The following is an 18,265-nucleotide window of genomic DNA, read 5'->3' on the forward strand; positions in this document are numbered from 1 at the left end:
GAGCTGTAAGTTCTCCAACACACAAAGGTATGGTAGACAGGCACACACTATAACACACTCACCTGGCCCTGGCCTCCTCCAGATCCTCAGCGCTCCTCCTCAACTCCTCCATCACCACCTCCTTCTCCCTCTCCCTCAGAGCCACCTCCTCCCTAAGGTCTCCACACTGCTGGATGAGCAGCTCCTTGCCCAGGTCTGAGATCTCCTGACTCTCTGACGTCTCACTGAGTCTCTCAGAGGTCTCGCTGGCGTCTCGTGAGACAGAGAGGGGGTTGTTCTGCCACTGGGAGGCGAAAGAGGGCAAGGTTTCGTTCTCAGGGTCGGGGGACCGTGCAGTGGATGGTGGGACGGGAAAGTGAGTTTGTTCTTCCTGCGAAAAGGACAGCTGGGATTGGTCACCACCACTGACGATATCACTGTCCAGCTCAAACCTGTGATGGGATGGAGGCAGAGAGGGATGAGAGGACTGAAAGGAGAGAGATTAGGAGTGGTGATTCATATGGGGGGAAAATCCACCATAAGGGCAAAAACACACATAGTATTGTCCCTCTAACCTGTAGTTGCCAGAGTTGTCCAGAATGCTGTGCTCTTCCAGAAGGCTGCACTCCTCCAGACTTTCATTGGCCCAGCACGAGTGTGAGGGGAGGGCCGAGGACAGGTAGCGCTCCAACAGCGGGGTGCCATCAGTGGGGAGGGACAGGTCTAGAAGGCACTCCTCTCTCTCCTCCCCCTCCCTCTCTCCATCCTCCTCCTCCACACTGGCCTTTGCCTGGTTCAGTTTGTCTTTAGAAGCCTTGAACCCCAACTCCTCCCTCGTTCTCCCTGTCTCCCCCAACAGCTGTCTGACTCTCTGCACCTCCTCTCCAAGTCTCCTCTTCTCATCTTCCTGTCTTTCCCTGATCTCTCGCTCATCCTCCCTCTCATTCCTTCTCTCCCTCGCCTCCTCCTCCAGTCTCCTCCTTAGCTCCTGCAATTCCCTATTCAACACACCCTTCTCCTCCTTGTACTGGTGGATCTCTCTCCTCTCCTCCTCCCTCCCTGTCCTCTCCTCTTCTAGTTGGGAAAGCATGAGCTGGTTTAACTCCCTCTCCTCTAGCAGCTCTCTCCTCAATGTGTGTATCAGTACATCCATCTCAGGATCAATACATTGTTCTGGGCTCTCACACCCAGCTCCAGTCTGTTCATGTCCCATTCGGAGTGTACGTATTTGCTCCCCTGGTTCTGTTACTGGGACCTCCAGGTGGTTGGTCAGTGAGGAGAGGTCGTAGGAGCTGTGGTCAGGCTGGGAGGCCTTCCGCTGGGCTAGGGAGAGCTCAGAGCCCCCTTGTGTCCTGGAGCGAAAGAACTGAGAGGTCTGGAAAAGAAAACAGGGACATCGAAGAGCTTGCATTCACTACTTCATTACTAGCAGTAAAAAAAACAACTAATGTTTTTAGACTTTTTGAAGTGTGTGTGTGTGTGTGTGTGAGCGTGTACCTGCTGGAGCTGCATCTTCAGGGCCTGTATCTGTCCAGTGAGGGAGAAGGCCTCCTGCTGTACCTGGTCTCTGCTCTCCAGCGCCTCCTGCAGGTTACAGCTCAGTCTGCTAATGATCTCATTACGCTTCTCTACTGCTGCCTGTAACTGCTGCAGAGAGAGAGAGACCATAGAGTCAGACACACGCACACAGACAAACACACATTTTATTCTTAACACCTTACTTTATTACATTTTATTCTGATCACTTTGGATTAAAAGTGGCTGCTAAATGCCACATATATGATTGCAAGGGGAATGCAAAGTATAACAGAGAGAGAGGAACAGGCAGAGATGGAGAGAGAGAGCAGAGTGAGACTGAACAGAGAGTGAGTGAAAGGGAAACTGAGCAGAGGGAGAGACTGAGCAGACAGAGCAGAGTGAGGGAGACTGAGCAGACAGAGCAGAGTGAGGGAGACTGAGCAGACAGAGCAGAGTGAGGGAGACTGAGCAGACAGAGCAGAGTGAGGGAGACTGAGCAGACAGAGCAGAGTGAGGGAGACTGAGCAGACAGAGCAGAGTGAGGGAGACTGAGCAGACAGAGCAGAGTGAGGGAGACTGAGCAGACAGAGCAGAGTGAGGGAGACTGAGCAGACAGAGCAGAGTGAGGGAGACTGAGCAGACAGAGCAGAGTGAGGGAGACTGAGCAGACAGAGCAGAGTGAGGGAGACTGAGCAGACAGAGCAGAGTGAGGGAGACTGAGCAGACAGAGCAGAGTGAGGGAGACTGAGCAGACAGAGCAGAGTGAGGGAGACTGAGCAGACAGAGCAGAGTGAGGGAGACTGAGCAGACAGAGCAGAGTGAGGGAGACTGAGCAGACAGAGCAGAGTGAGGGAGACTGAGCAGACAGAGCAGAGTGAGGGAGACTGAGCAGACAGAGCAGAGTGAGGGAGACTGAGCAGACAGAGCAGAGTGAGGGAGACTGAGCAGACAGAGCAGAGTGAGGGAGACTGAGCAGACAGAGAAGAGTGAGGGAGACTGAGCAGACAGAGAAGAGTGAGGGAGACTGAGCAGACAGAGCAGAGTGAGGGAGACTGAGCAGACAGAGCAGAGTGAGGGAGACTGAGCAGAGAGAGAGGGAAATTGGGGAGGGAGGGAGGGAGACAGAGCAGACAGAGCAGAGTGAGGGAGACAGAGCAGACAGAACAGAGTGAGGGAGACCGAGCAGAGTGAGGGAGACTGAGCAGACAGAGAGGGAAATTGGGGAGAGAGGGAAATTGGGGAGGGAGGAAGGGAGGGAGGGAGACAGAGCAGACAGAGCAGAGTGAGGGAGATAGAGCAGGCAGAGCAGAGTGAGGGAGACTGAGCAGACAGAGAGGGAAATTGGGGAGGGAGGAAGGGAGGGAGACAGCAGAGTGAGGAGACTGAGCAGAGAGAGAAGGAAATTGGGGAGGGGATGAAGGGAGGGAGAGAGCAGAGTGAGGAGACTGAGCAGAGAGAGAGGGAAATTGGGGAGGGGATGAAGGGAGGGAGAGAGCAGAGTGAGGAGACTGAGCAGAGAGAGAGGGAAAATGGGGAGGGACGAAGGGAGGGAGACAGAGCAGACAGAGAGGGGAATTGGAGAGGGAGGAAGGGAGGGAGAGAGCACAGACAGAGCAGACAGAGAGGGAAATTGGGAAGGGAGGAAGGGAGGGAGACTGAGCAGACAGAGCAGAGTGAGGAGACTGAGCAGAGAGAGGGGGGAATTGGGGAGGGAGGAAGGGAGGGAGAGAGCACAGACAGAGCAGACAGAGAGGGAAATTGGGGAGGGAGGAAGGGAGGGAGAGAGCACAGAGAAAGATAGTTATATATAGTTTTGGTAAGTCGGTTAGGACATCTACTTTGTGCATGACAAGTACTTTTCCCAACAATTGTTTACAGACAGATTATTTCACTTATAATTCACTGTTTCACAATTCCAGTGGGTCAGCAGTTTACATACACTAAGTTGACTGTACCTTTAAAACCTGTTGTGACTCTAGGGGCAATATTTTCATTTTTGAAAAAAAGACGTTCCCGTTTTAAACGGGATATTTTGTCAGGACAAGATGCTAGAATATGCATATAATTGACAGCTTTGGATAGAAAACACTCTAACGTTTCCAAGGTGGGGGGAAATTATACACACATTCTTAATTAGAGTACCTTCAGAAAATATTCACTAGACATTGTTGTTGTGTTACAGCCTGAATTTAAAATGGATTATGTTGAGATTTGTCATCACTGGCCTACACACAATACCCCATAAAGTCAAAGTGGAATTATGTTTTTCTACATTTTTCCAAATGAAAAGCTGAAATGTCTTGAGTCAATAAGTATTCAACCATTTTGTTATGACAAGCCTAAATTAGTTCAGGAGTAAAGATTTGCTTAACAACTCGCATAATAAGTTGCATTGACTCACTGTGTGCAATGTGTTGAACATTATTTGTTAAATGACTACCTCATCTCTGTGCCCCACACATAATTAACTCTAAGGTCCCTCAGATGAGTAGAGAATTACAAGCACAGATTCAACCACAACGACCAGGGAGGTTTTCCAATGCCTCACAAAGAAGGGCACCTATTGGTACAGAGTTTAATGGCTGTGATAGGAGAAAATGTAGGATTGTAGATTTAGTTACTTCACAATTCTAACCTAATTGATAGAGTGAAAAGGAATCCAAAAATATTCCAAAACATACATCCTGTTTGCAACAAGGCACTAAAGTAATACTGCAAAGAATGTAGCAAAGCAATTCAATTATTGTCCTGAATACAACGTTTTATGTTTGGGGCAAATCCAACAGATTACTGAGTACCACTCCATGTTTTCAAACATAGTGGTGGCTGCATCATGTTATGGGTATGCAATCATTAAGGACTGGAGAGTTTTTCCAGGATAAAACAAAATACATGGAATGGAGCTAAGCACAGGCAAAATCCTAGAGGAAAACCTGGTTCAGTCTGCTTTCTACCAGACACCCTGGGATACGAATTCACCTTTCAACAGGATAATAACCTAAAACACAAGGCCAAATCTACACTGGAGTAGCTTACCAATAAAACAGTGAATGTTCCCGAGTAACAGTTTTGACTTAAATCTGCTTGAGAATCTATGGCAAGACTTGAAAATGGTTTTCTAGCAATGGTAAACCACTCATGGGTGTGAATACTTATGTAAATGAGATATTACTCCATTTAATTTTCAACAAATTTGCTAACATTTCTAAAAACACATTTTCACTTTGTCATTATGGGGTATTGTGTTTAGATGGGTGAGAAAAATAATCTATTTAATCCATTTTTAATTGAAGCTTTAACAAAATGTGGAATAACTCAAGGGGGTTGAATACATTCTGAAGGCACTCTATCTCTAATTATTCAGAAGCAGCCCCGGGTTCTTATGGGTAAAAAAGCATGAGAACAAATGAATCCAAACGAGAAAATACCCAACCCAGTTAGGAGTGGTGTGTGTGTGGTGTGTATGTGTGTGTTTGTGGGTGGTGTGTGTCAAACAAGTGCATCTAACCATAAAGTGAAGAATATAACTACTGTTTCCTGGAGGAGGGAAACGAGGTACAACATACGAGTGAAGTGTGTGTGTGTGTGTGTAACTTTTGTTGCAGGGCATGCATATGAACACACGTCTAACCCATTTCTCCTGGTACGTATTTATAACACGATTATGTAATTTCTCCAGCAATAATGGAAATAGAATTCAAGCCGTTTCTCTCCCATCCATCCTCTACAATAGGAAAAGCTTTCCATATTTCTTCATTTATAGACAAAGACTGAATGTTGATTGTCTGAAAGACGTGGTATACCAGCCCGTATACCATGTGTATGACAATAAAAAAAAAAAAATGTTTTACTGGTCTAATTATGTTAGTAACCAGTTTATAATAAGGCGCCTTGGGGGTTTGTGGTATATGGCCAATATACCACAGCTAAGAGCTGTATCCAGGCACTGTATCCTTAGCCGTGGTATATTGGTCATATACCACACCTCCTCAGGCCTTATTGATTAAATAAACTGTGTATGTATGTATGGTTAAGTACCTTGAGTTGATCTTTTCCAGTGTGAACCACTAGGACCTCGTCTCCCACAACCTCCATCTCCTCAGGCTGCCCACCGACCGCCTGCCTTCCCAGGACACTGCTTCCCTCCTGGGGATGGTGTTGCTCCAAGTGCCCCTGGAACTCTGGAAGTTGGCTCGGATCTGTCTCACCAAAACGTTGTGGTTCCTTAAGGGTTACATTTGGGGGGGTAAGTAAACCTAGTCATATTGCACATATTCATAGACTATCTGCTTGGCTATCTATAAGATTAGACAGGTTTGATCATTTGGGTGAACTATACATTTAAAGCAGCCGTGACCATCTAATATTAGTCATTGAGAGCTGTATGGTGATGCAGATGGTGCAGGCTTTTGTTCTAGCATTGCACAAACACACCTCATTGAACAAACTCAATAGAAGGCTTGCTTTATTATTTCCATGAAATTAGATGGACTTCCCCTTTAAAGCCTGTACATAGAGTTGACAGTAATCACATTCATGTTGCCATGACAACCAGCCGCCAGAAGCATGTTTGTGTTTAGTGACCCATTTTTACCCTGTGTGTGGGGGGGTTGCTAAAGCATAGGAGGCTGCTGAGTTGACATCCATACGTTGAGACATATGGGTCAGACACCGTAGCCAATCTGTCTTCTGAATCGTTTTCACTCCACTGAGAAACAAATGACATGTTCTGACCCATGGAGAGATACATGCTCATAGAGTTGGGATTGGCATACAATCAAATCTGACAAAGACCTTATGATCGAAATGCTGCATTAAACTATAGAGTCAGCCTATGCAACAGTGTGGATATTTACATTCCTTTCATTCATTCAGCCAGAGGCTCACCTCATTGTTACACATGTTGTCCTGCTGTGTGGTGCTGCCGTCTGTCTGGAGGTCCATCCCTAGGGGGCGACCTTGCGCTGGGCCGTCATTCTGCGTTGGAGACGGGCCCTTCCTCTTCTGCGTCTTTTTCTGCGCGACTTGACCGTCCCCTTTCGCCCTTTTCTGTCGGAAGCTAGCAAGCTACGCAGGAAGGACAGGGAGAGGTAGAGGGACACGTAGGTCAGGAGGGCTGAACACCACCACACTATCAGCATGTCAGGGGTTAACTTAGAAGTCAAAAGAGTCCACCAAAAGTCCATCAAAGTTCAAATCCATCATTCCGATCAGGGAATAAAAAGGTCAAAGTTTCAATAAATCATCCCAGTGACTTAAGAAGTCAGAAAAGGCTAGAGGTTTAAGGGGTGAAGGTTTTCATCCGCCCAATGAGCAAGAACAAGAGTTTGATTCAGATCATCTTCCCAGTACACAGGTAACATCCCTGATTGAACCAGCAGAGAATGAAAGCCACAGCACATTGCCAGTCCAAAGCAGTCAACCAGCCACAGTCTCCACTTAGTCCTAACAGTCGTCCTCCCAGCATCGCTCCATAGATCTCCCAAAACCACTATCACTGGACAACAAGGTTCCCAACAGAGCGATCAGAAAAACATTACATTTTAAAGTCCAAGTGTACTGATTTAGTCAGTGTAATTGTGCATCCAATCTCACTTTGCATCTCTTTCAGCATCCCGGTCTCTCTCTCTCCCTCTCTCCCCTCTTCTATAAGCAGCTTAAATCAGATTACAGTGGTTCAGAGACCCTCGTATAACGCTCCACCTCTGACTCTCGCTCCCTCCCCCTCTCTCCCTCCCACCCACAGCCTTTCTCTCACTCACACTCCCTCCCTTTCAAACCATCAGACCAATCTATCAATCACACACAGTTGAGACAAAACACACGGCAGAAAAGCACACTAGTCTCAATATGACACTTCAACCTCCCGCCGAGGGTTGGGATGGCAGTGTAATGCAGAGAACACAGGAGGAGCTTTGTCCCGAGCCCAAAGTGTGTGCCAGTGTGGTAGCACGTGCTTTGTTCTAACCCAAGCAAACCCGTAACAAGCCGACCCATGCCATGTCCAGCCCCAGGACTCAGTAATGTTGAGCAGTGCTACTGCATTGAGCAGTGCTACTGACCCACGTGTGTGTGTGTGTGTGTGTGTGTGTGTGTGTGTGTGTGTGTGTGTGTGTGTGTGTGTGTGTGTGTGTTTCAATGCCTGATCTCTACATGTGGGCGGTTCTACTCGATTGAAGTCTGCCCAGCTTTCAGCAGATACTGTACACACCCACTCACCATCCACAGCCTCCTGTGTCTGTATCTGTGTTAAAGTGAGGCTAGGCTTGGCTGTAGTCGAACATACTGCTCTACACACTAATACAATCAGACAGGCAGCTGTGTGTGTACGTATGTATGCTATTTGTGTTCAAACTGAAGACGAGAGCTTGGTTTGCCTCAAAGCAAAAGAAAATTGATGCAGACGTGGCATGTCACCATAGCAACAGCTGCCATAAGTGGCCAACTGACGATTTCACAATTCAGACAAGCATGAAAAAGCCTACTGCAGCCTATGTCATGCCCATTTGTTGATTCGTTTTCAACTTTTCTAATACTGTTGCTATATTTGAGGGCATACTAGCTCCTTCAGAAGTGCCATGTCAGGGTTGGGATGCTAACTGCAAGAAGGCCTACTGGGATCCAATGTGTTCGATTATGTCTGAAACTGCACCCTTTTTTCTATACTATTTTAGACCAATGTTTCCCAACCCTGTTTCTCAAGTACCCCGAAAAACAGTACACAGTTTCGTTGTAGCCCTCAAACACACCTCATTGAGGCCTTGATGATTAATTGACAAGTTGAATCAGGTGTGCTTGTCTAGGGTTAGAATAAAAATGTGTACTGTTGGGAGTCCTCGAGGACCAGAGGCCAGCTTTAGTGTCATGGCACCATCTGATGGTGTGTGTTCACAATGACACATCTGCTATGATACCAGAGAGCCCTACCACTAATTCAACCATTAGGGGGGACAACTGAAGACTGCTGGTGGATCAGTGTCTAGGGGGACAACTGAAGACTGCTGGTGGATCAGTGTCTAGGGGGACAAGTCCAATCATGTGGAAATAAATGAACAGAAGTCTCTGAGTGGTGCATTTCTATCTGCAAAGTTTTATAAATGTGTCCCATCCACAAAACAGAATCCAATTGAAAAAGAGATAGAGACGCAAGACAGCGATGAAAGACAGTGACTAGTCAACAACATCCCAAAACAGATGAATAGAGCCCAAAGATAGACCAGGGGGTGGCAAACCCTCCGCATGCAGAGCTACCACAGGCTTTTTGCTGCTAATCAGCTGCTCACCAGGACATTGATTGGCTGAATCAGATGTGTTGTAGCCGGGCTGGTGCAAAAGCCTGAATAATACTCAGTATCTCTCCTGGATGAAGGTTGGCCACCCCTGTTCTAGATCAATAGACAGAATCACCACAACCCAAGAGCCTGTATCTCACACCACTTACCAACTGACTGCGCTGCGTGTTGGTGGATTTCTGTCATAAGGTATAACAATGGTTTATCAATTAAGTTATTGTGAAGGAAGTCATACCAACTCAGCTGTGAGAATCGCCCAGGTTTGAGGTGTGCCAAAAATAGGTAGGTCATGCATCCGTTCAAGACTCTGGTGAGGCGGTCAGATTCCTCATAATCTATAGCACATGCTTATCTAAATTAACAACAACTGCTGGGAGAATGCCACCCCAAGCAGAGGCCATACCTGAAGCGATTTAGACACGGTTGTGGGGAACGGTAGGGTTGATGCGCGCTGAGTGCAAGAATTGATGCTCAGGTGACAGGTCAAGACATTTTCGCTAAAGTCTGCGCGGATTATAGGGTCGTTATTTTACATTGACCTGCCTGGTCCTGAGATTTTAAACCTCAGTGGTAGTGTTTCACACCTCTCCATGCATTGCAAATATTGGATCATATGCGCAGAGTTGTGCAGAGATTGTGTATCTTAAACGCAACCACATAACGTTACACAGACTATCCAAATCCTCCTGCCATCATCACCTGCATCGACTTGATAAACAGGGATGATACTCTCCCAGTAAGCGGCCCACACTAATTAGTAAACAGAAGGGGAATTTATTTGGGCCGGGTAGCAAACTGAATAGGAATCCGTTTCTATAGCAACAAGCCAAATACTAACTAAGTTAATAAACAGTAGTAATCTGGGTGCATTTAGTTAAGTCATTTATCAAAGTAAGTTATTAAAATAGTAGATGAGACAATAGGGTAGTTAAAATGGGCAGTATAACGTCAGCTGGGTTGGTGAGTCAACGATAGAACAATACCAACATTTGTTTAGCAAGCCACAAAGTGGGGCATTATAATTCATGAATAGCAAAGTGTTTAGCTAGTAACTATACTGTAGCTAGTTTAGACTCGGCTAACCATAGTTACATGTAATGTAGTTAGCTAGCTTTGTTAGCGATTCAATGTGTAGCTAAAACTTTAACTTACTCAAAGCCCTCTATCAAGCAACTGCAACCTATTACTTTATTGTACGACAATGTTGCTGATACTGATACGTTTAGCTAGGTTAGCTTGTTGGCTAGATAGCTACTTTGATGCATTACCCATAAATCGTTACAAACCTTTGCTCTTCCAGCTTCTATTTTCCTCTGTCGTTCATCTTCGTCCATGTCTTGGTTGAAACACAACCATTAAAGGTTACGGACAAACGTCCTGAAATCGCTGATTATTCCACTAAAACCTTTTACTTTCTTGTACCTCGGATGGAAAAATCTTCGGAACAACTGTCAATATGAAATTCAATATGGCCGCCATGTCGTTTTAGCACCGCCCTTATCAAGTTTCCTCCGCTAATATGGCCAATCAACACACTCGGAGCGAATTTCCCAGCCAATAGCATTCATGCTCTCTTTCTGTTTACATGCACTGAAAAAACTCCCTCCCACATTCTACAGGTCCCTGACTGACAAGTTACAAACCAATCAGAGGACTGAATGGTGAAGCTAAACTTTGATTGAAAAGGGAATTAGCCAATACATGTAGAGAGTCACAGACATAGTCCACCCATACACTTCTATTTTAAAAATGTGTGCCTGTTTTTGATTGGATCATGAAGCTTTTTAAACCAACTACTCCACCTATGCAAACGGCGCACTAAATGCCCGGGGGAAATGAGTTAACCAGTAGCAGCATAGCGTTGCCTTTCACAAGTTCAACTATCAACTGAAGTATCTTGACTATGGATTTTGTCCACTAACAACTACATATTAGAGCTCTTCATGGGTCCACCCGGACACGAATACCCGAGACCAGGTCCGGGTCCAAATTTCAAACTTGTGCGGGTTGGTTCCGGTTTAGTTGCATTCACGCAGCACAATTCTGATATTTTTTTCCTCTAATCTTTTCAAGTGAGGTCTTTTTCAGAGCTGATCTGATTGGTCAAAATAGACACATCGAAATGTACTGGGGGAGGGTTGGTCCAAATAGGGAGGGTTGTCAAACTATTTATTTTTTTTTTGCTTTGGGGGGGATGTTGTTTTTTTTTGCTTTGGGGGGTTGTTGTGTTTTTTTTTATTGAGCACATGGGAGGGTAGTGCGTTTTTCCCTCGTTTACATTTGCTCTTCTGCTCATACTTTCCCTATAAATAATGGTTGGACTTACTTTTGATATTATGCTAATAAAGTTTAGAAATGTTTGTGAAGGTTTGGTATGGTGTGGCTATTATTAAGCTTTAGCCACTGCAGGCCTATGATATGACGGCACTGCGCCCCAGAGCTCCAACTGACTCCTACAGGTGAACTTGAGGGGAGGAAGACTGTTTCAGGCCTACCAGAGTTACTCCTGTAATCTAACAATATAATACTTATCTTTATTCATTTTTTTAATCAAAATATTTTGTATGTCTATATCTGTATAGCAGACGCAGCAGCCATCTGACATAAAGAAATGCATGTTGGTGTTGTAGCATGCCACTGGCATTTCTCTACCTCTCTCTCGGGTTGGGCCTAAGCTTCTCTGTTTTCTAGAGGCTATAAATATTTGTTACAATTTTAATGTTGTCAAGCACCAAACCCGCACTGCTCACTTAACCCGCAAGCCAGCCACACAAATATGTCAGATGAAACACTGGCCAACTGGTGACTGAAGTCAGCTTGCAAGCTCTCCTTCACAAGGACTCACTAGAGCGTGATGGAATAAGGAAATCCCAGGCCAGCCAAACCCCCCCCCCCCCCCCCCCATTTTCTGTTTGTCCAGATTGACACTTGGTATTTATTAGGATCCCCATTAGCCACTGCAAAAGCATCAGCTACTCTTCCTGGGGTCCACATAAACATGACATAGTACAGAACATTATTAGTCAAGGACCGAAATACATTTAAAATGTCACACATAGTTTACACATCAGTACATACACACAATATCTAGGACTAATACAAAGTACAGTGCAAATTACAATATATATAACATGTCTGTGTCTCTTCTCAGTCCCCTTTGTGCAGTAAGGTGTTCTTTTATCTGTTTTTTAAAACTTGTTACCTGTTGTGGCAGAGTTCCATGTAGTCATGGCTCTATTTAATACTGTGCGTTTCCCAGCCTTGGTTCTGGACCTGGGGACTAGTCTATTTATTGTGGTGTTGAAAATGCAAACCATGACATTGAAGTGCACGAAGTCAATATGCTTTGTTTATTGGTTGTGTGGTGCATTGGCACCGAAACCAGCCCCTCTCACCCAGTACATTTTGATCAGAATTGGGCTGCCTGTGTGAACACAGCCTTTGATTGTCATCTGGTCTTGGGTCTATGTAACTACAGCCGATAGACCAGAGTGGGCCCGAATGGACACGATCATGGCTCTATATAAGCTATAGCCTTCAAACTCAACGCTGGACTTCAAAACCAGTTCCACTACTTTTTTTTGTTCCCCTCCAATCAGGGCCTGATTTAGACCTGGGACACCAGACGGGTGTATTTAACTATCAGGTAGAACGGGAAATCAGTACGCTCCAGACCTCATAAGGTAAGAGTTGAATACCCCTGACCTATGGCATATTTATTTTAAGCTATTAAGGTGAATGTATTGACTTATAGAAAGAGCAAAAAAAAAATGTCACTCTGGTATGTTAGGGTGTGGGTTGTGTCTAGCTCGGGTTGTCCTCGGGTCCATTCAGGTATGGGTCGTGTCTAGCTCGGGTTGTCCTCGGGTCCATTCGGGTATGGGTTGTGTCTAGCTCGGGTTGTCCTCGGGTCCATTCGGGAATGGGTCGTTTCTAGCTCAGGTTGTCCTCGGGTCCATTCAGGTATGGGTCGTGTCTAGCTCGGGTTGTCCTCGGGTCCATTCGGGTATGGGTCGTGTCTAGCTCGGGTTGTCCTCGGGTCCATTCGGGTATGGGTCGTGTCTAGCTCAGGTTGTCCTCGGGTCCATTCGGGTATGGGTCGTGTCTAGCTCAGGTTGTCCTCGGGTCCATTCGGGTATGGGTCGTGTCTAGCTCAGGTTGTCCTCAGGTCCATTCGGGTATGGGTCGTGTCTAGCTCAGGTTGTCCTCGGGTCCATTCGGGTATGGGTCGTGTCTAGCTCGGGTTGTCCTCGGGTCCATTCGGGTATGGGTCGTGTCTAGCTCAGGTTGTCCTCGGGTCCATTCGGGTATGGGTCGTGTCTAGCTCAGGTTGTCCTCGGGTCCATTCGGGTATGGGTCGTGTCTAGCTCAGGTTGTCCTCGGGTCCATTCGGGTATGGGTCTGATTGTTTTCAGGTCCGGGCACCGACGGACATACCATTAAACAGAAATAAAAATCTCTGCTTGAGGCATAAATAAATAATACAAAAAACAGCAGTAAGGCCAAATTCAATGTTTCATCAACTATTTTTGATACCTACATGGGTCCTAAAATTCTAAAGTAAATAGCTAAATGATCCTTGGTATGACCATCTTAAAACAATTCCATATGTTAGCTCAGTAGAAACCTAGCCCCGGGCCCATAGACTCGAGGCGGTTAAAAGGTCATATATTTTTACAGTTAAATTATGTCTTTACTATAAATATTTTTTTTTAAACGAGGAGGGCTGGGGCCTCCAAATGATTAAGTTTGTCCCTGGGTCCAGGTCCAACTTTTTGGACAGGAGAAGACCTCCAATCTCTCCAATAAAGACTCAATTTATAAATTTTCAGCCCAGAGCTTCTCATTCCAGACCCTATTTGGGTGCCAATCTGGTATGATTAAATGACCACCCAAGTTTATACCAATTTCTACCAGTCTGTATGTTGATTGCATATATTACTTTCTATTCTTATCCCAAACCATTTCACTGACCCTTGCTAACATTTCTTTAATTACCTTACTGGGTTGTTGTTCAAGAGAAATAACCTGCTTGTGTAGGCTCAGATGGTAAACAATCACCTAGGATCAAGACCATAACCAGGAAAGGTAACCAAGCAGTAGGCGTGGCTTGGTTGGCATAAACAGTTGTGTCCCTTAGTAACCAGGTAAGTGGTCTCAGTTTGGCGTAGAGACTGAAAGCTGATCGAAAGGTGTGTGAGGTACGGCTAAAGAGCTACAGGTAAATTGGGGACGGGGGAGTGGGGGTGTGTACAGCGGTGACCCTCAGTCACTTATTGCTGTGTGTGTGTGTGTGTGTGTGTGTGGACAACTTCACAGTGTGGAGAATACAGTACTCTCCAAATGACTAATCTCATGCTTGACCAGATGACCCGACTCAAACTCAGGCTGCTGGAGAAGGTAATTGATTATTTGATTGAGTTTTTAAAGTTTTGGATATCAAATAATCATCTGATCATTTACTTTGATAGACAGAAAGGCCATGTTTTTAACTTATGAGTGAAACTAAAAGTAGTAAAAGAGGCAATCTTTTCTGATGTTGTAAGTTCTGGCTGCACATGGCCTCGTTGACTGCTGACTACTCCCCTCCTGCTAGTCTTCATGTCCACAGCGACTGGAGAACGAGAGGGACAACAAGGACAGCAGAGCAGAGTCTGCCCTACCCACCAGTAAGACTACAAAAGGTTTGAAAATAAATATTGTAATGAAACGTTGAAGTACAAGCAAACCCTGATTGTTCCTTTTTGTGTGACTGTGTTTTCTGATGTTACTCCTAATTCGGATTGGCCAAGGAGTTTTGATGGACAGGCGGATGCGCTGCACAGTGTGCTGAGACGAAAAAAGGACCTGCTGCAAAGACTGAGGGTATGACATCATTATTAAGTTATTTATCAACATCACCATTATCATCATCATCAAACTCACATAACTTTGTCTGTGTGTGTGTTGCCTGCAGGAGCAGCACATGTTGGAGAACCTGAGCAGACCTTACACCTGGGGTGGGACAGGGAGACGGTACCGCCCAGACCTCCTCCTGACCTTCTGCCTCCTCTTCCGGCCCCCATCCATATCTACCAGCCTGCCCCTGCACCCCCAGTAAATGGTGAGACAAAAATCCTTCTATTTCCCTCCCTCTTGCTCTGCTTTTTCTATTTCTCTCATACACAGACAGCTGATGCTATTTCTCTCTTACGCACAGACAGCTGATGCTCTCTCTTACACACAGACAGCTGATGCTATTTCTCTCTTACACACAGACAGCTGATGCTATTTGTCTCTTACACACAGACAGCTGATGCTATTTGTCTCTTACACACAGACAGCTGATGCTATTTGTCTCTTACACACAGACAGCTGATGCTATTTGTCTCTTACACACAGACAGCTGATGCTATTTGTCTCTTACACACAGACAGCTGATGCTATTTCTCTCTTACACACAGACAGCTGATGCTATTTGTCTCTTACACACAGACAGCTGATGCTATTTGTCTCTTACACACAGACAGCTGATGCTATTTCTCTCTTAGACAGACAGCTGATGCTATTTCTCTCTTAGACAGCTGATGCTATTTCTCTCTTAGACAGCTGATGCTATTTCTCTCTTAGACAGACAGCTGATGCTATTTCTCTCTTAGACAGACAGCTGATGCTATTTCTCTCTTAGACAGACAGCTGATGCTATTTCTCTCTTAGACAGACAGCTGATGCTATTTCTCTCTTAGACAGACAGCTGATGCTATTTCTCTCTTAGACAGACAGCTGATGCTATTTCTCTCTTAGACAGACAGCTGATGCTATTTCTCTCTTACACAGACAGCTGATGCTATTTCTCTCTTAGACAGACAGCTGATGCTATTTCTCTCTTAGACAGCTGATGCTATTTCTCTCTTAGACAGACAGCTGATGCTATTTCTCTCTTAGACAGCTGATGCTATTTCTCTCTTAGACAGACAGCTGATGCTATTTCTCTCTTACACAGACAGCTGATGCTATTTCTCTCTTACACAGACAGCTGATGCTATTTCTCTCTTAGACAGACAGCTGATGCTATTTCTCTCTTACACAGACAGCTGATGCTATTTCTCTCTTACACAGACAGCTGATGCTATTTCTCTCTTACACAGACAGCTGATGCTATTTCTCTCTTAGACAGCTGATGCTATTTCTCTCTTAGACAGACAGCTGATGCTATTTCTCTCTTAGACAGACAGCGGATGCTATTTCTCTCTTACACAGACAGCTGATGCTATTTCTCTCTTAGACAGCTGATGCTATTTCTCTCTTAGACAGACAGCTGATGCTATTTCTCTCTTACACAGACAGCTGATGCTATTTCTCTCTTAGACAGCTGATGACAGCTGATGCTATTTCTCTCTTACACAGACAGCTGATGCTATTTCTCTCTTACACAGACAGCTGATGCTATTTCTCTCTTACACAGACAGCTGATGCTATTTCTCTCTTACACAGACAGCGGATGCTATTTCTCTCTTACACAGACAGCGGATGCTATTTCTCTCTTAGACAGCTGATGCTATTTCTCTCTTACACAGACAGCTGATGCTATTTCTCTCTTACACAGACAGCTGATGCTATTTCTCTCTTACACAGACAGCGGATGCTATTTCTCTCTTACACAGACAGCGGATGCTATTTCTCTCTTAGACAGCTGATGCTATTTCTCTCTTAGACAGACAGCGGATGCTATTTCTCTCTTAGACAGACAGCGGATGCTATTTCTCTCTTAGACAGCTGATGCTATTTCTCTCTTACACAGACACAGACAGCTGATGCTATTTCTCTCTTACACAGACAGCTGATGCTATTTCTCTCTTAGACAGCATGATTTCAGCAGCTGATGCTATTTCTCTCTTACACAGACAGCTGATGCTATTTCTCTCTTAGACAGCTGATGCTATTTCTCTCTTACACAGACAGCTGATGCTATTTCTCTCTTAGACAGCTGATGCTATTTCTCTCTTAGACAGACAGCTGATGCTATTTCTCTCTTAGACAGACAGCTGATGCTATTTCTCTCTTAGACAGACAGCTGATGCTATTTCTCTCTTAGACAGACAGCTGATGCTATTTCTCTCTTAGACAGACAGCTGATGCTATTTCTCTCTTAGACAGACAGCTGATGCTATTTCTCTCTTAGACAGACAGCTGATGCTATTTCTCTCTTAGACAGACAGCTGATGCTATTTCTCTCTTAGACAGACAGCTGATGCTATTTCTCTCTTAGACAGACAGCTGATGCTATTTCTCTCTTAGACAGACAGCTGATGCTATTTCTCTCTTAGACAGACAGCTGATGCTATTTCTCTCTTGCTATTTCACAGACAGCTGATGCTATTTCTCTCTTACACAGACAGCTGATGCTATTTCTCTCTTACACAGACAGCTGATGCTATTTCTCTCTTACACAGACAGCTGATGCTATTTCTCTCTTACACAGACAGCTGATGCTATTTCTCTCTTACACAGACAGCTGATGCTATTTCTCTCTTAGACAGACAGCTGATGCTATTTCTCTCTTGCTATTTCTCTCTTAGACAGACAGCTGATGCTATTTCTCTCTTAGACAGCTGATGCTATTTCTCTCTTGATGCTATTTCAGACAGCTGATGCTATTTCTCTCTTAGACAGCTGATGCTATTTCTCTCTTAGCTATTTCTCTCTTAGACAGCAGCTGATGCTATTTCTCTCTTACACAGACAGCTGATGCTATTTCTCTCTTAGACAGACAGCGGATGCTATTTCTCTCTTAGACAGACAGCTGATGCTATTTCTCTCTTAGACAGCTGATGCTATTTCTCTCTTAGACAGACAGCTGATGCTATTTCTCTCTTAGACAGACAGCTGATGCTATTTCTCTCTTAGACAGACAGCGGATGATGCTATTTCTCTCTTACACAGACAGCTGATGCTATTTCTCTCTTACACAGACAGCTGATGCTATTTCTCTCTTACACAGACAGCGGATGCTATTTCTCTCTTAGACTGATGCTATTTCTCTCTTAGACAGCAGCAGCAGCTGATGCTATTTCTCTCTTACACAGACAGCGGATGCTATTTCTCTCTTAGACAGCTGATGCTATTTCTCTCTTAGACACAGACAGCTGATGCTATTTCTCTCTTACACAGACAGCTGATGCTATTTCTCTCTTAGACAGACAGCTGATGCTATTTCTCTCTTACACAGACAGCTGATGCTATTTCTCTCTTACACAGACAGCTGATGCTATTTCTCTCTTACAGCTGATGACAGCAGCGGATGCTATTTCTCTCTTAGACAGCGGATGCTGATGCTATTTCTCTCTTAGACAGCTGATGCAGACAGCTGATGCTATTTCTCTCTTAGACAGACAGCTGATGCTATTTCTCTCTTACACAGACAGCGGATGCTATTTCTCTCTTACACAGACTATTTCTCTCTTACACAGACAGCGGATGCTATTTCTCTCTTAGAT

General features: G+C 45.0%; 2 protein-coding genes across 3 annotated transcripts in view; one reads left to right on the forward strand and one right to left on the reverse strand.

The window, feature by feature from the left end:
* Window positions 1–10,257, reverse strand: part of LOC139412967 (pericentrin-like) — a 36,773-nt gene extending 26,516 nt beyond the window's left edge. For both annotated transcript variants that reach the window (XM_071159888.1, XM_071159887.1), the window contains exons 1-7: window positions 10,076–10,257; window positions 8,939–8,968; window positions 6,385–6,564; window positions 5,536–5,721; window positions 1,477–1,626; window positions 555–1,354; window positions 63–431 (exon numbers count right to left, since the gene is read on the reverse strand). In XM_071159888.1, coding sequence (XP_071015989.1) covers window positions 63–431; window positions 555–1,354; window positions 1,477–1,626; window positions 5,536–5,721; window positions 6,385–6,564; window positions 8,939–8,968; window positions 10,076–10,123 — 1,763 coding nt within the window. In that variant the 5' untranslated portion in view covers window positions 10,124–10,257. The remainder of the gene's footprint in view (window positions 1–62; window positions 432–554; window positions 1,355–1,476; window positions 1,627–5,535; window positions 5,722–6,384; window positions 6,565–8,938; window positions 8,969–10,075) is intronic.
* Window positions 10,258–10,732: 475 nt separating this feature from the next.
* LOC139414020 (uncharacterized protein C21orf58-like) lies at window positions 10,733–14,889 on the forward strand. Its single transcript, XM_071161897.1, has 5 exons — window positions 10,733–10,795; window positions 14,109–14,189; window positions 14,401–14,455; window positions 14,578–14,654; window positions 14,746–14,889. The coding sequence occupies exons 1-5, from the start codon at window positions 10,733–10,735 to the stop codon at window positions 14,887–14,889; spliced, it is 420 nt and encodes a 139-aa protein (XP_071017998.1).
* The last annotated feature ends 3,376 nt before the right edge of the window (window positions 14,890–18,265 follow it).

Source organism: Oncorhynchus clarkii, chromosome 7, assembly GCF_045791955.1.
Source record: "Oncorhynchus clarkii lewisi isolate Uvic-CL-2024 chromosome 7, UVic_Ocla_1.0, whole genome shotgun sequence".
Taxonomy (NCBI): domain Eukaryota; kingdom Metazoa; phylum Chordata; class Actinopteri; order Salmoniformes; family Salmonidae; genus Oncorhynchus; species Oncorhynchus clarkii.